This window comes from Tursiops truncatus, chromosome 2 (genome assembly GCF_011762595.2).
Source record: "Tursiops truncatus isolate mTurTru1 chromosome 2, mTurTru1.mat.Y, whole genome shotgun sequence".
Lineage (NCBI taxonomy): Eukaryota > Metazoa > Chordata > Mammalia > Artiodactyla > Delphinidae > Tursiops > Tursiops truncatus.
In genome coordinates, this window is record NC_047035.1 from 36,678,410 (window position 1) to 36,700,745 (window position 22,336).

General features: G+C 43.4%; 1 protein-coding gene across 3 annotated transcripts in view; it reads right to left on the bottom strand.

Annotated features, from left to right (window-relative positions):
- The window catches only part of FNTB (farnesyltransferase, CAAX box, subunit beta), an 85,358-nt gene that overhangs the window by 33,166 nt on the left and 29,856 nt on the right, over nucleotides 1-22,336 (bottom strand). For 2 of the 3 annotated variants that reach the window (XM_033851051.2, XM_019922560.3), the window contains exons 3-6: nucleotides 19,391-19,463; nucleotides 17,113-17,204; nucleotides 2,096-2,242; nucleotides 1,910-1,993 (exon numbers count right to left, since the gene is read on the bottom strand). In XM_033851051.2, the coding sequence (XP_033706942.1) occupies nucleotides 1,910-1,993; nucleotides 2,096-2,242; nucleotides 17,113-17,204; nucleotides 19,391-19,463 (396 nt within the window). The other variant, XM_073800360.1, reaches the window with a different exon arrangement.

Consider the following 22,336-nt stretch of genomic DNA (forward strand, 5'->3'; position numbering starts at 1 on the left):
CTGGTGGACATAGCCAACCCGCTTTTTTGCCTGGTTTAACTTCCTTGTCCCTGCTCCCTTCTGCCCATAAAAGTTTCTCATTTTGTACAGCTCCTCAGGGCTCCTTTCTGTGTGCTAGATGGGATGCTGCCTCATTCAAATCAATCTTTGCTCAAATAAATTCATAGAATTGTTAATGGGACTCCATTTATCTTTTAACAACAGATACCGGGATACTGTGATATAAGAAGAAATACGTATTTGGTCTTCCCCTCAGCACAGAGCTCATAAAACCCGTTTGGAATTTCCCGACTGATGGGCGATAGGAGAGTCTTGTTATTCATAAAATGCGCCCTTCGACCACACCTGAGTTTATGCTAATGAGGTGACTCCTGGAGGATGGGGGCTGGTTGCCAGAGGCACCAACCATGGGATTCGAGGGTTGGAACTTTCAGGCCCACTCTCCAGAAGACTGAGTTAATCACCCAGTGGCCGATGAGTTCATCAATCATGCCTACATAGTGAAGCCTCCATAAAAACCCTAGATGAAGGAGTCTGGGGAGCTTCTGGGCTGTGGACGCACCCCTGTGCCTGCTGGGAGGGTGGAACATCCCAACGTCACGGGGACACAAATCCCTACGCTTGGACATTTCCAGCCCTCACTCTATATACCCCTTCATGTGGCTGTTCATTTGTATCCTTTATGACATCCTTTATAATAAACTAGTTAAACAGTAAAAAATTCTCCTGAGTATTCTGAGCTCTCCTAGCAAATTACTAAAATGAGGAGGGGGTCGTAGGAACCCCTGGTTTGTAGCCAAGTCAGGCAGAAGTGTGGGTAACTTGGGAACCCACTACTTGTGACCACTGTCTGAGATGGGGGCAGTCTTGTGGGACTGAGCCCTTAACCTGTGACGTGTGCTAACTCTGGGTAGTCAGGGTCGGAACTGTTTAATACGAGGAAAAAACACCCCGACATTTCATGTCAGAAGCGTTGGGAGTAGAGAGACAGTTCTCCAGGTACCTAGGTTCCCAGATACCTGGTCTACTTACAGACAAAAGAATATCCTTCACTGAAGGTCTTTGCAGCTCGTTACCTACTTTTATCTGCAACGTGTTTTGTGCTCCACAACTTTCATGTTTTTTTCTTCCCCTACACTTTCAAACCAATAGTTAAGCCAGAATATTAATCAACTTGTGTAGAGGAAAATACATTTACAAATAGGCAATAAGATGGCTTTGATACAGAAACCTCATAAAAAATGTATTTATCAGACTAAAGAAGAATAATCTGGTATAAAATCTCAATGATCCACACTGCCTTTGAGTAATGACTAATTCAGTGAATTCCCTATATGCTTCATAGGCAACCTCCTGCCAGGTGAGTAAACTACTTGCTAGGTACTTGTAATTCTTGAGAAAAATGATCATTTTGAGCCAGCTGGTTCCATCAGTTCATGCAACTGTTTGTCATACACCCTACTGGCCCCTAAGAGTTTCTGCACCACCCAAAGCAATTCTCACACAGTTGTTAAACATTCTCATGATTTCATCAAATTCATTCAGAAAATATCTCCCATTCCCATGCCAGAGAGATGAAAAATTATATTACAGTATACAGTTACATCTTACAGTATATCCTTTCATACACAAATGTATTTTTCATTTTTAAAACAAAAGCATTTGATTTTATTTCTGTGTTACTCATATTTTGGCATTTACATAAAAGAAGTCAAGTGACAGTGACCCCTGAGGACATCTGTATCGTATGTGCAGTGATTCTGAACTGTGTCACTGACACTTTACTCTGCATGTCATTCGGTGAGACAAGGCAGCAGCTTCCCTGTATTGTTCCCCGGGCTTGGCATCTCTGATGGCAGATAAACCCGAGAATCTGCTGATGCAGCTGCCTGAGAAAAACCCCACTCACCTCACGTCCACCTCACCTCCAACGTGCATGAGAAAAGAGCCATCGGGTTGCTTCAGCGAGTACAAATACTGGAGAAGCTTCTCTCTGAGAAATGAACAGGAGAGAGGCAGGAGATGGCGATGGTCAGTGCACTGTCAGCAGGCGGGAGCCCAGCTGGGTGCCCAGTCCTGCTGGCTTTGACTGTACCTGTTAATGACATCATAGGCCTCTTCGGTGCCAATGATGCACAGCGCGTTGACTGCTGCGTACGTGGGCGCAAGGTGTGGGTACTGGCCAGGGCCCCCTCCAAAGCCACCTTCTGGGCTTTGACACAGCTCCAGGAACTGACACACGCTAGGTACACAGCCAAAGGGAAAGACAAGGTCAGACAGCATTCATTTCAAAACACCAAATTCCACCAGTCCATGCCTTTCCAAGCCTCCGCCTTCCTCAAAAGGGAAGAAACCTCCCCTCCCCACCTAGTGAATATATACTGGATACAGTCAACACCTGTAAAGGGCCTAATTCTCTAATGATAGCCTGATTCTCTGCTATCATCAGCTTTGTGTGCCCTCCTTTCTGAGTTTTGTCTTTAAGCATTTGCCTAGTCGTGAAGCAAGGAACATAAGGCCGGGCAGTTCTTAGAACTGGGAGTAAGTCTCATGCTTCTTGACCCAATCTTTCCCATACTTTTCTCTCAATTTGCCACCCTGGATCTATGGCACCAGCCCGTTCTCCTTGCCTCTAGGGTACCTCCCAGGCTTCGGATTTTGCCTAAATCATGGTGATACTCAACTGCTGGTCTAGAGCCATCATCTAGGCCTACCAGGAATATTTAAAGAGATGCCTTCTCACTCCCATTGCCGTGTAAGCCCCAGTGGGCTACTGATTTTTACTCCGCTCACCGACAAGAAACAAGCTTCCAATGGAGCCTGCCTCCACGGTTAGGAGAATAAGAAAGAGGTGAGCTTCTGCTTGCTCAGCTCACTGTGGCAAACTTAAGCACTGCTGACTCCTATCACAGGAATGCATCCCAGGCTGGAGGCTTTGGGAGAGTGTCTCACAGAGGCTCCAGCTCCTTCACTGAGGGAAACTGTTTATTGAGGGTTGGCCTCCAAGCCCTTGCTTCCAAGCATGGCATCAGTCTGCCCAGAAGTTATCTTCTTGCTTTAAGTGAAACCAAGAGAGCCCCTCTTTGTCTAAGGCCCTCTAAAGTTCATCGGAAAGGGGTGCCCCCGGAGAGTCCTGGTCCTCGAGCTGTTTCCGCACAACGTAGCAGGATCACAGCTTCCTAGTAGGACAAGTCCTCAGTTAAGAGAACCAGCTGCAAATCTGTGTCCTTCTAGTGCTCAGACAGCCTTCTTTTCCTGGGCTCTTTCATCTCATTTTTTCTTATCTACTGCTGCCAGAGAGGTCGCACAGAGTCTACTTAATCTCCACTAAGACACAAGTTGATTGCGCCTTTCCCACGTCATATTTGATGACTTTTGATTTCAGACCTGCCATTATCTGGGCAGGGACAGCCATAGAAAAGCTGCTGACTTCCTAGTAAAGCCCTGAAGTCATCACAGGTTAAAAGCAATCCACACTCACTTCACGTTCCACCCACAATTTTACTGTAGGAAACACAAGGATTGAAACTGAAGTTGATAATCAGAGAAGGAAGACAGTTCTGTGACATGTTTTTAATAGCAATTAATTTTTGCAGAGAAAAATGAGTTTTTTACTAACATGTTTCCCAAACCCTCATCAATTCTTATCCTATTTCCCAGAAACAAATAGCTAATAAACTCCTGGTCTAACAAAAGTTGGCTGCGTTAGCATACAAAAAGTTTCCTGATCACAAAAATAAAGTTTTTTGGCTGACATAAAACTTAACAGCACATTTTAAAAAAGAAAAAGGAAAAGAGTCATCTAGTTATCCATTCCCTTCCCCAGCTCCCATGACAGACTTACGGCAAATGCAATACTCCTGACCCTGTAGCCTAAAGTCTGGAATGGGCCGAGATCTGAATGTACCAGAGACACCATTAAATCACCCCTCCACACCAACTGCCCCCAGCTGACAGGCTGCATCTGACCGACTGAGGGCTATGTGGGGAACAGGGGTTGGGCTCTTCTTGAGTCTGAGACGCTTCTGTACTATAGAACATTCTGATCCAGAGTCTTTCCAAATTGTACCTTAAGGAACTGGCAAACTGACAGTGAAGCTACCAGCTGTCGTGAGCAGAACTCCTAGCAATTCTGAAAAGCAAAATGTGAATGATACTTCTAACGGTCCAAAGGGGAAGAAAAACTTGTCTTAGAGACCAGAAATTCACCAACTAATTTTAAAAATCACACGCGGGAAACACTGAGCAAACACCAAGAGTGGCACACTTTGTGGAAAACAAGTATTCATAAATCACTCATTTAGTCATATGACTGAAAGATCTAGTAGATCAATTTTCTTTCAAGTCAGCAAGGCATTGCATTCTCGCTTACATGACAACTTCCAACAAAGCGGGAAACTATCTTCCAGATCAGGAATTTAAAAACCCCAAATGTGGAGATCAGAATCACTGGAGGGCTAATAAAGGACCCAGACCCAGACCTGCTGAAGCAGGAAAGAGCTGGGCCTCTGTATTTTACCAAATTCCCAGGTGATGTGGATACACACGAAGTTTGAATACCACAAGTCTTTGCTGTATAATTAGAATCACTTTGGGGGATGTTTTTAAAAAAAAAAAAAAAAAAACCCAAGCCCAGGCCACACCTAATACCAATTAAATCAGAGTCGCTGAGGGTGGGCCCAAGTGGCAATAGTTTTAAAAATTCCCCATGTGACTCCAATGTACAGCCAAGTATCAGTGCTTCTCAAACTCGAGTGTGCCGTGGAAGTCACCTGAGGATCTTGTCAAACTGCAGACCTAATTCAGTAGAACTAAAGGGACCCGAGATTCTGCATTTCTAGCAAGCTCCCAGGTGATGGCAATGCTGCTGGTCTGAGGACCACATTTTGGGTAGCAATGTGATACATCTGCACTGTCCAATAGGTAGCCACTAGCCACATGAGACTTTTTGAAATTTCAATTTAAATTAATTAAATTTAAAATTAAGCTCTTCAGTCACACAAGCCACATTGCAACTGCTCAACAGCTACATGTGGCTAGGGGCTGCAATAAAACATAGACTATTTCCATGACCTTGTTAAGTTCTGTTGGACACCACTGCTTTATCATCCAGCTATTGAAAAGTATGTAAAACCTGTAAGAGGATTAAGTTCAAAGCAAGATTATCGATGATTTACTTGGACTTTTAGGGGATGGTTGAGGACTGCCTTACGGTGGTTATTCTGGACATCACTGTCACCCGTGTGGATGGAGGACTCAAAAGCACGCATAGTATATAAGCAAATAATACATAACGAGCAGGGAAACCCTCCAAGGAGTGAAAGTCCAGAATAATATAAAACAAATCAGAAGCCAATAAGAATAAAACAAGTGAAACAGGTGTAAGAAGCAAGTAATATACTCAGAGATGGCAGGAGTAGGGGATAAAGCATATAAAGCATATAAATATAAGAAATAACTAGGAACACAGCAGAAAAAGGACCAGAGGTTAGGGCCCATGACTTGTAAACAATACAGAAAATGCTTTTTCAAAGCATCATATACACAGTATTGGTCAAAACTATATCTGGCTCAAGCCTCCATTTTCCAACTCAAAGGAATTTCAGAATAGAGTTGTAAAAATGGCTAAGTATAAAAGTGATTAAAAGGCTTACCATTAGAGAAAACCACAGTGTGGAAGCTACTCAGCAAAATACCTCAAGTATACAAAGGGTAATTATGCAAACTTTCTAGTAAAGAAACAAAAATTGGGGCTTCCCTGGTGGCGCAGTGGTTGAGAGTCCGCCTGCCGATGCAGGGTACATGGGTTCGTGCCCTGGTCCGGGAAGATCCCACATGCCGCGGAGCGGCTGGGCCCGTGAGCCATGGCCGCTGAGCCTGCGTGTCCGGAGCCTGTGCTCCGCAACGGGAGAGGCCACAGCAGTGAGAGGCCCGTGTACCGTAAAAAAACAAAACAAACAAACAAAAAAATTGAAGCTAATCTGCAGCAAGAATAATTTAGGTTAGATTTAAGAAAACCTTCAGCACCAGACAGGTTACCACAGATAGACTTAAGGCCTAGAATAAGTTAGAAAGATGATAGCTTTGGAAATAGGCACAGTCATTCTTGAACAGATAACTTAGGAGCAGATGCAAAGGCAGGATGGATGACTTGACATCAGGCTAAAACATCTATGTTAAGTCTTCCGATTTTCATACTGTAAGACAGCTTCAGCTGACAGAAGGGAGAGGAAAACTCCTTCCCTGGCAGAGGAGAGCATTGAACAGGGGAAAGACAAGCAGGCTCTCCTGTTGATTCCAGGAGGCCAGTGTCGCCCTGGGGAGGACGACAGGTTCTCTGATTTCATCAAGAGGCGATGCCTGGTGTGCTGCTGTTTTGGAAGTGTGGTCAATCTAAAGTTGGTTATTTTAGAGCAGGGGTTCTCCACCGTGGCACTACTGACATTCTGGACTGGATAATTCTTGGTTGTGGGGACTGTCCTGCGGAGGATGTTTAGCAGCTTCCCCAACCTCCACCTACTAGATGCCAGCAGCACCTGGCCAAAAAATGCCCAGAAGACAAATGACCACGAAAGGTATCTTCCCTGAAAGATAAGGAAACAAATTAAATTTAAAAGGAAAGATATTTCAGGAGCTAGCCAGGGCACAAGCAACTAATAACCTTTCAAAAGGGAAATAATAAAACACTGACACATGAAAATTTAAATTTAATCTTTAGAAAAACTTTACAAGCGGAAAAGTCCTAAAATAATTTTTAAGTTAAAGATACTTTTCAGATCTTACAAAAGCTAAAAGACCTAACAGTACAGTAGTTTCCCTGTGGTTTTCATTATAGCATTCAATAACAACGCATGGGATTCTCATTAAAAGATGCTTCCTTTAGTTCCAAAATCATTAACAAAGCAAATGCACTTAGTATGGTTCCAAAATATTAATTTATTTTAGGTAAACACATGCATAAATTTGTGGATACAATCTCTTAAGAGAGTCACACTAAATTCCTACCTATGAATATATTATTCTTGAAAGGTCTGATACCAGCAGTAAAAGCCTGGCCTTGCTGGCTTTGGTCAGCAGTCACAGTAGCTGACAAAAGTGGTTTTGTCCACTAGAGGGAACTCAGCTTGTCATATTGTTCCCAGAACAAACAGAAGTACAACAGTGAACAAAATAGGAAAGAGAGAGAAACTTGCGTACGTGTGTGTGTGTGTGTGTGAGTGTGTTGCACACTAGGCTGGGGAGGGGGAAGAGAGGACAGCAGAAAAATAACTAAACTCTAGAGCTAAACTCAACCTCTAGGTCACCTTAATATTTGTATAAAGACGAGGGAAACAAAAAAAACCTAAACACATTTTCAAAGCATTTCTTTTCCCTGTGCAAAACAAATAAAAAGGCAACATCCAAAATCAGGTAGTCTTTTTTAAAAAAAAACTCCATATTTTTATAGAAGTCATTAAGATTTCTCTTTCTTACTAAAAATAGTTTATTCTCTTATAAGCCAGAGCTACTAGGCTCTGTTCATTACAAATATTATCTGCACCTAGAATTAACTACCTGCTAGGCACAGAACAAAGTACATTATTGGAAAGTCAAAGTAATTCTTTAAAGGTCTGTTAAATCAATGCTCAGAAGAACCATAGGTAAAGCTTTTCAGTTGGCTGTGAAACAGAAAATTTTGGTCATTAACTATCAAGTGGTTCTTGCAATCAGGACAAATCAGCTTTTCTTTTTTTTAACATCTTTATTGAAGTGTAATTGCTTTACAACGGTGTGTTAGTTTCTGCTTTATAACAAAGTGAATCCGTTATACATATACATATGTTCCCATATCTCTTCCCTCTTGTGTCTCCCTCCATCCCACCCTCCCTATCCCACCGCTCTAGGTGGTCACAAAGCACCGAGCTGATCTCCCTGTGCTATGTGGTTGCTTCCCACTAGCTATCTATTTTACCTTTGGTAGTGTATATATGTTCATGCCACTCTCTCGCTTTGTCACAGCTTACCCTTCCCCCTCCCTATATCCTCAAGTCCATTCTCTAGTAGGTTTGTGTCTTTATTCCTGTCTTACCCCTAGGTTCTTCATGACATTGTTTTTTCTTAAATTCCATATATATGTGTTAGCATACGGTATTTGTCTTTCTCTTTCTGACTTACTTCACTCTGTATGACAGACTTTAAGTCCATCCACCTCATTAAAAATAGCTCAATTTCATTTCTTTTTATAGCTGAGTAATATTCCATTGTATATATGTGCCACATCTTCTTTATCCATTCATCTGATGATGGACACTTAGGTTGTTTCCATCTCCGGGCTATTGTAAATAGAGCTGCAATGAACATTGTGGTACATGACTCTCTTTGAATTATGGTTTTCTCAGAGTATATGCCCAGTAGTGGGACTGCTGGGTCATATGGTAGTTCTATTTGTAGTTTTTTAACGAACCTCCATACTGTTCTCTATAGCGGCTGTACCAATTCACATTCCCACCAGCAGTGCAAGAGTGTTCCCTTTTCTCCACACCCTCTCCAGCCTTTATTGTTTCTAGATTTTTGGATGATGGCCATTCTGACTGGTGTGAGATGATACCTCATTGTAGTTTTGATTTGCATTTCTCTAATGATTAATGATGTTGAACATTCTTTCATGTGTTTGTTGGCAGTCTGTATACCTTCTTTGGAGAAACGTCTGTTTAGGTCTTCTGCCCATTTTTGGATTGGGTTGTTTGTTTTTTTGTTATTGAGCTGCATGAGCTGCTTATAAATTTTGGAGATTAATCCTTTGTCAGTTGTTTCATTTGCAAATATTTTCTCCCATTCTGAGGGTTGTCTTTTGGTCATTTACTGTGCAAAAGCTTTGAAGCTTCATTAGGTCCCATTTGTTTATTTTTGGTTTTATTTCCATTTCTCTAGGAGGTGGGTCAAAAAGGATCTTGCTGTGATTTATGTCATAGAGTGTTCTGCCTATGTTTTCCTATAAGAGTTTGATAGTTTCTGGCCTTACATTTAGGTCTTTAATCCATTTTGAGCTTATTTTTGCGTATGGTGCTAGGGAGTGATCTAATCTCATACTTTTACATGTACCTGTCCAGTTTCCCCAGCACCACTTATTGAAGAGGCTGTCCTTTCTCCACCGTACATTCCTGCCTCCTTTATCAAAGATAAGGTGACCATATGTGCGTGGGTTTATCTCTGGGCTTTCTATCCTGTTCTATTGATCTTTCTGTTTTTGTGCCAGTACCATACTGTCCTGATTACTGTAGCTTTGTAGTACAGTCTGAAGTCAGGGAGCCTGATTCCTCCAGCTCCGTTTTTCGTTCTCAAGATTGCTTTGGCTATTCGGGGTCTTTTGTGTTTCCATACAAATTGTGAAATTTTTGTTCTAGTTTTGTGAAAAATGCCAGTGGTAGTTTGATAGGGGATTGCATTGAATCTGTAGATTGCTTTGGGTAGTAGAGTCGTTTTCATAATTTTGATTCTTCCAATCCAAGGACATGGTATATCTCTCCATCTATTTGTATCATCTTTAATTTCTTTCATCAGTGTCTTATAATTTTCTGCATACAGGTCTTTTGTCTCCTTAGGTAGGTTTATTCCTAGATATTTCATTCTTTTGTTGCAATGGTAAATGGGAGTGTTTTCTTGATTTCACTTTCATTTTTCATTATTTGTGTATAGGAATGCAAGAGATTTCTGTGCATTAATTTTGTATCCTGCTACTTTACCAAATTCATTGATTAGCTTTAGTAGTTTTCTGGTAGCATCTTTAGGATTCTCTATGTATAGTATCATGTCATCTGCAAACAGTGACAGCTTTACTTCTTCTTTTCCGATTTGGATTCCTTTTATTTCCTTTTCTTCTCTGATTGCTGTGGCTAAAACTTCCAAAAGTATGATGAATAAGAGTGGTGAGAGTGGGCAACCTTGTCTTGTTCCTGATCTTAGTGGAAATGCTTTCAGTTTTTCACCATTGAGGATGATGCTGGCTGTGGGTTTGTCATATATGGCCTTTATTATGTTGAGGAAAGCTCCCTGTATGCCTACTTTCTGGAGGGTTTTTATCATAAATGGGTGTTGAATTTTGTCAAAAGCTTTCTCTGCATCTATTGAGATGATCATATGGTTTTTCTCCTTCAATTTGTTAATATGGTGTATCACGTTGATTGATACTGAAGAATCCTTGCATTCCTGGAATAAACCCCACTTGATCATGGTGTATGATCCTTTTATGTGCTGTTGGATTCTGTTTGCTAGTATTTTGTTGAGGATTTTTGCATCTATGTTCATCAGTGATATTGGCCTGTAGTTTTCTTTCTTTGTGACATCCTTGTCTGGTTTTGGTATCAGGGTGATGGTGGCCTCATACAATGAGTTTGGGAGTGTTCCTCCCTCTACTATATTTTGGAAGAGTTTGAGAAGGATAGGTGTTAGCTCTTCTCTAAATGTTTGATAGAACTCGCCTGTGAAGCCATCTGGTCCTGGGCTTTTGTTTGTTGGAAGATTTTTAATCACAGTTTCAATTTCAGTGCTTGTGATTAGTCTGTTCATATTTTCTATTTCTTCCTGATTCAGTCTTGGCAGGTTGTGCATTTCTAAGAATTTGTCCATTTCTTCCAGGTTGTCCATTTTATTGGCATAGAGTTGCTTGTAGTAATCTCTCATGATCTTCTGTATTTCTGCAGTGTCAGTTGTTACTTCTCCTTTTTCATTTCTAATTCTATTGATTTGAGTCTTCTCCCTTTTTTTCTTGATGAGTCTGGCTAATACTTTTTCAATTTTGTTTATCTTCTCAAAGAACCAGCTTTTAGTTTTATTGATCTTTGCTATCATTTCCTTCATTTCTTTTTCATTTATTTCTGATCTGATTTTTATGATTTATTTCCTTCTGCTAACTTTGGGGGTTTTTTGTTCTTCTTTCTCTCATTGCTTTAGGTGCAAGGTTAGGTTGTTTATTCGAGATGTTTCCTGTTTCTTAAGGTAGGATTGAATTGCTATAAACTTCCCTCTTAGAACTGCTTTTGCTGCATCCCATAGGTTTTGGGTTGTCATGTCTCCATTGTCATTTGTTTCTAGGTATTTTTTGATTTCCTCTTTGATTTCTTCAGTGATCACTTCGTTATTAAGTAGTGTATTGTTTAGCCTCCATGTGTTTGTATTTTTTACAGATCTTTTCCTGTAATTGATATCTAGTCTCATAGCGTTGTGGTCGGAAAAGATACTTGATACAATTTCAATTTTCTTAAATTTACCAAGGCTTGATTTGTGACCCAAGATATGATCTATCCTGGAGAATATTCCATGAGCATTTGAGAAAAATGTGTATTCTGTTGTTTTTGGATGGAATGTCCTATAAATATCAATTAAGTCCATCTTGTTTAATGTATCATTTAAAGCTTGTGTTTCCTTATTTATTTTCATTTTGGATGATCTGTCCATTGGTGGAAGTGGGGTGTTAAAGTCCCCTACTATGAATGTGTTACTGTCGATTTCCCCTTTCATGGCTGTTAGTATTTGCCTTATGTATTGACGTGCTCCTATGTTGGGTGCATAAATATTTACAATTGTTATATCTTCTTCTTGGATTGATCCCTTGATCATTATGATTCTTTGATTCTTTGATTCTTCTACTAGTCTTTATTTTAAAGTCTATTTTGTCTGATATGAGAATTTCTACTCCAGCTTTCTTCTGGTTTCCATTTGCATGGAATATCTTTTTCCATCCCCTTACTTTCAGTCTGTATGTGTCTAGGTCTGAAGTGGGTCTCTTGTAGACAGCATATATATGGGTCTTGTTTTTGTATCCATTCAGCCAATCTGTGTCTTTTGGTGGGAGCATTTAGTCCATTTACATTTAAGGTAATTATCGATATGTATGTTCCTATTCCCATTTTCTTAGTTGTTTTGGGCTTGTTATTGTAGGTCCTTTCCTTCTCTTGTGTTTCTTGCCTAGAGAAGTTCCTTTAGCATTTGTTGTAAAGCTGGTTTGGTGGTGCTGAACTCTCTCTGCTTTTGCTTGTCTGTAAAGGTTTTAATTTCTCCATCAAATCTGAATGAGATCCTTGCTGGGTAGAGTAATCTTGGTTGCCGGTTTTTCTCCTTCATCACTTTAAATCTGTCCTGCCAGTCCCTTGTGGCTTGCAGAGTTTCTGCTGAAAGATCAGCTGTTAACCTTATGGGGATTCCCTTGTGTGTTATTTGTTGTTTTTCCCTTGCTTTTTTTTTTTTCCTTGCTTCTTTTAATATGTTTTCTTTGTATTTAATTTTTGACAGTTTGATTAATATGTGTCTTGGCATATATCTCCTTGGATTTATCCTGTATGGGACTCTCTATGCTTCCTGGACTTGATTAACTATTTCCTTTTCCATATTAGGGAAGTTTTCAACTATAATCTCTTCAAATATTTTCCCAGTCCCTTTCTTTTTCTCTTCTTCTTCTGGAACCCCTATAATTCGAATGTTGGCACGTTTAATGTTGTCCCAGAGTTCTCTGAGACTGTCCTTGGTTCTTTTCATTCTTTTGTCTTTATTCTGCTCTGCAGTAGTTATTTCCACTATTTTATCTTCCAGGTCACTTATCTGTTCTTCTGCCTCAGTTATTCTGCTATTCATCCCATCTAGAGTATTTTTAATTTCATTTATTGTGTTGCTCGTCATTGTTTGTTTCATCTTTAGTTCTTCTAGGTCCTTGTTAAATGTTTCTTGCATTTTGTCTATACTATTTCCAAGATTTTGGATCATCTTTACTATCATTATTCTGAATTCTTTTTCAGGTAGACTGCCTATTTCCTCTTCATTTGTTAGGTCTGGTGGGTTTTTATCTTGCTCCTTCATCTGCTGTATGTTTTTCTGTCTTCTCATTTTGCTTATCTTACTGTGTTTGGGGTCTCCTTTTTGCTGGCTGCAGGTTCGTAGTTCCCGTTGTTTCTGGTGTCTGTCCCCAGTGGCTAAGGTTGGTTCAGTGGGTTGTGTAGGCTTCCTGGTGGAGGGGACTAGGGCCTGTGTTCTGGTGGATGAGGCTGGATCTTGTCTTTCTGGTGGGCTGGTCCACGTCTGGTGGTGTGTTTTGGGGTGTCTGTGGACTTATTATGATTTTAGGCAGCCTCTCTGCTAATGGGTGGGGTTGTGTTCCTGTCTTGCTAGTTGTTTGGCATAGGGTGTCCAGCACTCTAGCTTGCTGGTCGTTGAGTGAAGCTGGGTTTTCGTATTGAGATGGAGATCTCTGGGAGATTTTCACCATTTGATATTATGTGGAGCTGGGAGGTCTCTTGTGGACCAGTGTCCTGAAGTTGGCTCTCCCACCTCAGAGGCATAGCACTGACTCCTGGCTGCAGCACCAAGAGCCTTTCATCCACACGGCTCAGAATAAAAGGGAGAAAAAGAAGAAAGAAAGAAAAGAAAGAAAAGAAAGAAAGAAAGGAAGGAAGGAAGGAAGGAAGGAAGGAAGGAAGGAAGAAAGAAAGAAAGAAAGAAAGAAAGAAAAGAAAGGAGGGAGGGAGGGAGGGAGGAGAGAAGGAAGGAAAGAAAGAAAGAAGATAAAATATAATAAAATAAAGTAAGATTAAATAAAATAAAGTTATTAAAATAAAAAATATTAAGAAAAAAATTTTTTAAAGAAAAAAAAACGGACGGATAGAACCCTAGGACAAATGGTGGAAGCAAAGCTATACAGAGAAAATCTCACACAGAAGCATACACATACACACTCACAAAAAGAAAAGGGGAAAAAATAACAAATCTTGTTCTCAAAGTCCACCTCCTCAATTTGAGGTGATTCGTTGTCTATTCAGGTATTCCACAGATGCAGGGTACATCAAGCTGATTGTGGAGCTTTAATCCGCTGCTTCTGAGGCTGCTGGGAGAGATTTCCCTTTCTCTTCCTTGTTCGCACAGCTCCCGGGGCTCAGCTTTGGATTTGGCCCCGCCTCTGCATGTAGGTCGCCGGAGGGCGTCTGTTCTCCACTCAGACAGGACGGGGTTAAAGGAGCCGCTGATTCGGGGGCTCTGGCTCACTCAGGCCGGGGGGAGGGAGGGGTACGGGGTGCGGGGTGAGCCTGCGGCGGCAGAGGCCGGCATGACGTTGCACCAGCCTGAGGCGTGCCTTGCGTTCTCCTGGGGAAGTTGTCCCTGGATCCCGGGACCCTGGCAGTGGCAGGCTGCACAGGCTCTCCGGAAGGGGATGTGGAGAGTGACCTGTGCTTGCACACAGGCTTCTTGGTGGTGGCAGCAGCAGCCTTAGCGTCTCATGCCTGTCTCTGGGGTCCACGCTTTTACCCGTGGCTCGCGCCCATCTCTGGAGCTCCTTCAAGCAGCGCTGTTAATCCCCCTCCTCGCGCACCAGGAAACAAAGAGGGAAGAAAAAGTCTCTTGCCTCTTCGGCAGGTCCAGACTTTTCCCCAGACTCCCTCCCGGCTAGCCCATGGTGCACTAACCCCCTGCAGGCTGTGTTCACGCTGCTAACCCCAGTCCTCTCCCTGGGATCTAAGCACCGAAGCCGGAGCCTCAGCTCCCAGCCCATGCCCATCCCGGCGGGTGAGCAGACAAGCCTCTCGGGCTGGTGAGTGCCGGTCGGCACCAATCCTCTGTGCGGGAATCTCTCCGCTTTGCCCTCCGCACCCCTGTTGCTGTGCTCTTCTCCGCGGCTCTGAAGCTTTCCCCCTCTGCCACCCGCAGTCTCCGCCCGTGAAGGGACTTCCTAGTGTGTGGAAACCTTTCCTCCTTCACAGCTCCCTCCCACTGGTGCAGGTCCCATCCCTATCCTTTTGTCTCTGTTTATTCTTTTTTCTTTTGCCCTACCCAGGTACGTGGGGACTTTCTTGCCTTTTGGGAGGTCTGAGGTCTTCTGCCAGCGTTCAGTAGGTGTTCTGTAGGAGTTGTTCCACGTGTAGATGTATTTCTGGTGTATCTGTGGGGAGGAAGGTGATCTCCACGTCTTACTCTTCCGCCATCTTCCTCTCCTCTCCTCCAAATCAGCTTTTTAGTTTTAAAACATTCTTTTAATTACAAAACAATAGTTTCATTGTAGAAATTTTAGAAAATGCAAATCAGCTTAAAAAAGAAAAGAAAAAAAATCACCTTCAACCCCACCATCTGCACAAATAACTACTACCATATGTGTATATATCCTTGTTTTTTTCTATGCATAGAACCACCTTTATTTTTAACCTATAAAAAATGTATCTTTATCTTTTCTCATTTAAATATCTTTCTGTATACATACATTTTTATATACAGATATACACATTTATATATATATGTAAATTTTTAATTGAGGTATAATTGACATGTAACATTATATTAGGTTCAGATGATTTGACATTATGATTTGATATCTGTATATACTGGGAAATGATCACCACAATAAGTCTATTTAACACCTGTTAACTTTTAAATTTTTACGTGGCTGCATAGTATTTCATTGTATGTATCATGACATAGATACTTTACCTAAACTTTACACTTATAGCATCCCTGACTGTTGATATTTAGGTTGTCTCCAATCGTTCAGTGTGAAAAGCCCTCTAAGGGGGTCCTCTCTTCCTATCTGATGTTGCCACAAAAGCTGCTCTGACACTTATTCCCTCAGAAAAGCCTTACATATAAAATACCAAGTATACAACCTGGACAAAACTCAGAATCGATGCTGACCCGAGTTTTTCCACGTCAGGAAGCCCCTTATCACCATCTTCCCACTTCAGACCGGTTTACGTCCACCTCTAGGGGGCATCCTTCCTGCTCCAAACCACTGCTCCTTTAGGGGGTATCTGTACTTCACTCACAAAATCCTCCCATGTCTTTTGTCTTCTGTCACATACGACTTTCCCATTCCCATTCCCCCAGCGTGCATCCTGATTGTGTATGTGGAGGACGGGGGGAACGTCCCAAACAATTCACAACCCCCAACTGGTATTTCAAAAACACACAGGCCTTTATTTTGACAATTAAATTCCTGTTACTGCAGAAACTGTGTCCAACTCTACATCCAGAGCTAGAAGCAACTAGGCTTGCAGCAGCTCTGTGATGTGGAAGACAATGCATATTTTTCCTCTCCCTCTGAAAGCATCATACACATCACAAGGGTTAATGGCCTAATTCTTTATTATCTTCCCTATCCACATTCATCACAAGACACCCTGCCCAGGAAGGCAAGAATGAGAGGTTATTGTTAAGACGGAATGAATGAGACAATGTGTGGCTCTGTTCTTCTGACCTGACAGTGTGACCCAGGCAGGGGGACTGCGGCCAGGGAGGGGTATGTGCTGGCCTCCACGCATCCCGGCACAGCTGCCCCTGTGTGCTGCGGGCAAACGAACCTGGCTCAGGGGCCTCCCTCTGACTCTCCTTCCGGAGCAGCAGCAGGAGAGATGAGGTCGAGGTGCTGCTGAGGGGATGCGATCTCTCTCAGTGAGAACTGGAGCATTAGATCCAATTCCTGGCGGCTCTCTGCTACCTCAGGTACCCCTCAGACTAGAGTGATGATCGGTTTCTTCTTTAAAATACAAACTATGAGCGTCTAAGGATGAGAAGCCACACTGAGGACACCATGTGCACCAGCACTTTGCGAAGAATCCTAGTTGCTTAGATCTTTAACCATAAATCAGAAGCTTAGGAAAACGATGTCATGACATTTGTACACCAAGACGGTAACACATCCACTGCCACCAAGAGCCATACTGTCCCTCCCAGGCATTGGTGAGGAGGGACTTCTATGGAGGTGTTTATGGAATCAAAGGCATTTTGGTCCATTGGGTTGCCACGTGTTTCCCCACAGAAGCTATTCAATTGCATACTGTACTTTCTGGCAAAATCATATTTCTCCAGAGTTGATGATGAAGACTTTTCTCAAAGACCAGAGCAAGAGCCAAAAGAAAAGGCCACAGAAGAAACAGAATCCTTATCTTGGGAGTTCAAAGTCTTATTCTACCCATGAGCATACAATGGACTTCTGAAGTGGAAGAGTTTCAGGAAGTTACTGGAGGTCAAGAGAAGGGCAACGGTTTCTTTATAGTGCTCTGTGTTTTTCATTCAAAATAAATAAAACAGAAACAAAACAAAAAGAACCCCAAAGTCAAAATACAATTTCAGAGAACACCCCAGGTTCCCCAAAGCCAGACTCACTCTGTCGCCACCATCTGGGGAATGGGCTCATCTAGGAGTTCCAAGCTGTGCAGGATCCAGTAGCAGAGCCATGGGCGGCTGGCATCCAGACACTGCAAAAGGAACAGGGCAAAAAACACACCCCTTATTCAGAATCATTCCAAGACCCTGCTGAAAAGGCAGCAGGGTCTCCAACTGTTCAGTGTGAAAAGGGAGACATCTGTCTCCCTCCTGGCAGCCTGGCAAGGAGGAGGAGGACAACCTCTGAACAGTGAATGAAGGACACTTTGCCTGGTGGCTTTAGCCAGGAGCTGAAATGACCATATGTGAGAAAAGGACAATGGGACAAAGGAGTTTAACCTGAACCCAATGGGTCCTTCCCTGACAGACATCCAAAGAAGCCGAGCAGAGGACTTCTCACATGCCAGAAAGTTAAGTGCTACTATTTTCTCAGTGCAGACCCAAGAAGATACACAACCTCAGGATGGGATTACCTGGAGTAACTCATCCAGTAAGTATCTCCTCATGCCAAGCCCTGGGGGCACAGTAATGAGTAAAATTCAGTTCCTACTTTTAAGATACTTCGTTTAGGATGTGTGCGGTTTTCTGTAGAGGAAGAGGGCAATTAGAAAGACATGTAAGTACAAGTGTCTTTCTGAAACAAGGCAGAACAAAACTAATGCATACATATACCTGGATAAACGCTATAATGGGTACGTGAAAGAAACTGACTACCTCTGCCTGGGGAGCTGGGAAAGGTTTCCAAAGGTGACATGTGAGCAGGTCTTGATCCTAACTCAAGCCATAAATATTCAAGCATTCAAGGCTAGGCGGGCAGGCAGTATTACTGCCCCAGTTTTACAAATCCAAAGTGTATATATGAGATCCAGAGAGATGAACTTTTTCCAGATTACAGAGAGTAAACGTCAGAGATAAGACAAGACTGCCAGTTTCTAGACTCTCAGTCCAGTGCTCTTTCCATTGTCCCAAACTGCCCTCTTCATAAATGTGCACATAAATGTGCTAGCTCCCCACCTGGGGGCAGCTGGTGTGGTGACAGAAGACACTGCTATCGGTTCCAGTGCCAGCTTCTCCTCTCACTAGCTATGTGCCTTTGAGCAAATACTTAATCTTGCTATGCCTATTTCCTTATCTATGAAGAAATAAAGACTTACCTACCCCCTGGAGTAGCCGTGAGGATTAAATGAGACCATGAACGGCAAGCTTTTAGCGCACCCTTCAGTGAATTGTTAGCTGTCACCGCATTAATTGTATCAGGGTTGCCTGGACCTTAATCACTGAGGATTGAATACTGAAAATCCACAGGCCAAACGTAACCCAGGGGTGCGTCCTGCTTGTTCCCTGTAGTGTTTTGTTTGTTTAATTAGAATTGGTTGTAACATTTACGTGTTGAGAGATCCACAGAGAAATCTGAATTTCTGGCTTCATTTGGAAAAACAAGAAGAGATCTGGCAACCCTGGGTCTGCACTGCGGTTTGGCGGCAACTGGCAGGAACAGAGTAAAGGCGTGGGTCCTCTGCTTTGCCTCAGTTCCACCCCGCGCACCGTCCCCCAACCAAGCCCACGTCTCTCGTTTGTGCTACCCGCTTGGGTCTATAGGCCCAAATTCCTGCTGTAAATAATCAAATGTAGAACCCCCAAATAAAAGCAAATTCAAAGCAGAGCTGCTCTATGTAAAGCGGGGCAGGGAAACTGGCGGCCTCTGGTTCACATTCACCCTCTGGCTGCTACTCACCCCTATTCCCAACACCCCTCCCCTCCACCTCCGCTGGCCTCCCCTGAGCCCCTCTCTGGACCCCTAGGGCTCTAAGGTATATTGATTTAAGATCCACTCCACGTTTGGGCATTTTTACAGTGTTAAACCGCAGGGACTTATATACTGGTCCTTTGGCCAGTAGAGAAATTAGAACAGCTTACAGGGCCAAGGGGTGGGGATGAACAGGTATCTAGACCACCTTTTAGCGGTCAAGGGGTGTCTAGAAGAACACCATGTGAACCCCCCTCAGCCACGATAGGGGTGAAAGCCCCACGCCATCTGGGGCCTCCACCAGCTCTAAGGGAGGACGAGACTAGAGATCAGGTTCTGTCCTTTCGGAAGTAGGAGTCCCGGCTCTGTGGGGCAAAGCTGCTGCAGACCCGGTTCTCACCAGAGCCACACGGGACGGTGAGTGACTCTATGACAGGGCAAGCCCATAGTGTCTTTTACATCCAAACAGTAAAAAAGGAGAAAGATCTGACTGATAATTTGATAGAGAAAGCTCCTGGGCAAGGTGTTTACCTCGTAGGCATCTGTCAGCTGTCGGAGGCCTCTCTTCAGATAATGGAAGTGCTTCTCCCTCTGCAAAATAAGCCTGGAAAGATAAAGAGCTTTGTAAACCTACTCTAACAGCCTCGGCTTCCCCCACTACAGAACACACGCACACACTCACTCACACCTTCTGGTCATCCCCCACTACAGAACACACGCACACACTCACTCACACCTTCTGGTCATCCCCCCACAGTCAATGAGCAGAAAACAGCAACTTCTTTAGCTCCCCGGGGCAGCTAAACCAGAGAAAAGAGGCCAGCCTCCGAACGTCCCTAACGTGTCTGGAAATGGCGCGGGCAAATGTTTGGGGCGGGGCTTCCCTGGTGGCGCAGTGGTAAAGAATCCGCCTTCCAATACAGGGGACACGGGTTCGAGCCCTGGTCGGGAGCTAGGATCCCACATGCCGCGGGGCAACTAAGCACGCGCGCCACAACTACGGAGCTCGCGCGCCTCAATGAGAGAGAGCCTGCGTGCTGCCAACTGTGGAGCCCACGCCCTCTGGACCCCAACAAAGAGCCCGTGCGCTGCAACAAAAGATCCTGCAGGCCTCAACGAAGATCCGGCGTGCCGCAACAAACACAGGCGCAGCCAAAAAATAAATTAATTAAATGTTAAAAAAATTAAAAAGCAGGGCCTCCCTGGTGGCGCAGTGGTTGACAGTCTGCCTGCCGATGCAGGGGACACGGGTTCGTGCCCCGGTCCGGGAAGATCCCACATGCCGCGGAGCGGCTGGGCCCGTGAACCATGGCCGCTGAGCCTGCGCGTCCGGAGCCTGTGCTCTGCAACGGGAGAGGCCACAACAGTGAGAGGCCCGCGTACCGCAAAAAAAATTAATAAATAAAAAATTCGTGCAGACAAAAAATAAATAAAATGTTAAAAACAAACTCTCCTTCGTGGCCGGTAGCTTTGGGCTAGAAATGCCACTGTGAGCACACTTAGCCAGGCGGTAACAAACCACCCAGAAAGTTCCTCCAGGGTCTAGCTGAGAACAGATACCTTGTGGCTCCCCATCCTGTAGGCAACTTAAATGTGAGCCTCGCCACGTCCCTGATTTGGTTAGCCTCTGTCGTTCTGGTCATTTCTTCTGGGGTCACTTCTCTGAAGTCTGTGGTTTGTACCCTGCCTGCCCCTCACTCATCCATCTAGTATTCCCTCCCCGAAATTCCACCTCCCACGTGCTGACCCACAGCCCTGGCCTGAGGATCATGTCTGTATTCTGCAGCCAGTCGCTCTCCTCGGCCCTGATGTCAGCAACACTGGCTCTAAGATGGACTGTGCTGGCCATGGCCACCTGCACAGGCAGGCAGAGGACAGGGGCTGCACTTCTCGCTGGGTCTGACAGAAGGGGTCTGTGTGATTACGGAAGGAAGGAAAAAAGTAAAGAATTTAAGACATTCACTGTGCTTGCTGATTCCAGAAATAAAATGAAAGAAGAACCAGTCTCTTTCCTAGGTATTCAATTCAACAATTGTTTATTGAACTCCCACTGTACTGTGCTGAGAAGAAGTAGTCTTCACTTCAAAAAGCCTAATTCAGTACTGGAAATGAGATAAGGACATAAGCGGTTACAATATGAGGAAAACTGGGTAGGTGTCATAAAGGGAAAACAGATAAAATACTAGAAGCTCTAAAGGGTTTGGGGGAGGGCATCTCATTCAGAAAACAACGATCAGGGAAGGTTGTGTGAACAGGTGGAATTTGAGGTAGGGGCCCTGGAAGAAGGAGAATATTTTAACAGGCAGAGGAGGTGAGGAGTTGGTGGGAGGACAGTTTAGCCAAGAAGGAACAAAAACAAAAGGAACCGACCAGGGCCGTCCAAAAGAACTTCCAGTGATGATGGAAGTGTCTTTGTCTGTGCTGTCCAATAGGTAGCCACGAGCCACATGTGCATACTGAGCACTTGAAATGTGGCTAGTGTGACTGAGCAACTGAATTTTAAACTTTATTTAATTTTAATTAATTTACGTTTAAACAGGTACAAGTGGCTAACGGCTACTACACCATGCAGACAGGTATAAAGTGTGCAGAGGGAGTGCAGGTCGGGCATTTGGCCTGGCTATTAGGAATGAAAGAGGAATGGTCAAGAGGCCCTTTTTACAGGGATCTGGGATGCCAGCTGAGGAATTTAACTCAACTTAATACGCAAAGGGAATTTGCGACAACATGGATGGAATTTGAGGACATTATGCTACGTGAAATAAGTCAGATAGAAAAAGATAAATACTGGACAATCTCACTCATATGTGGCACTCCAGGGCTTCCACCAAAAAAACAAAAAACAAACAAAAGCCCTGAGCTTGTGGATACAGAAAACAGATTGGTGGTTGCCTGACGTGAGAAGTGAAGGGGGAGGGCAGTGAAATGGGTGAAGGGGGTCAAAAGGTACAAACCTCCAGTTATAAAATAAATAAGTCATGAAAATGTAATGTACAGCACAGTGACATGGTTAATAATACTGTAGCTAGGAGAGTGGGTCTCCAAAGTTCTCAACACAAGAAAAAGAATTTATAACTATATATGGTGCTGAATGTTAACTGGACTTACTGTGGTGACCATTTTGCAATACATACAAATATTGAATCATTGCGTTGCACACCTGAAATGAATATAATGTTATGTCAGTTATACCTCAATTTAAAAAAATAAGCAAAGGAAAACCCTGAGGGTTTTCAGCTGAGAAAAAATGACCAGAACTGTGCTTTAGAAAAATTATCTGACCACAGCAGGTATTCAATATGTGTTTACAAACTGTACTGATGAAAGCAGTAAGTGGGGAGAGAGATGAGGTGGGAAGACAGGGTAAGATGCTATTAAGAGTCAACCAGGTGGGAAGAACTTAGAGTTCTGAGGGCTCCACCTAGCACGGTGCCCAAGACAAGCTGACTGTGGACAGGTGGACTCTGAAGCACTGGA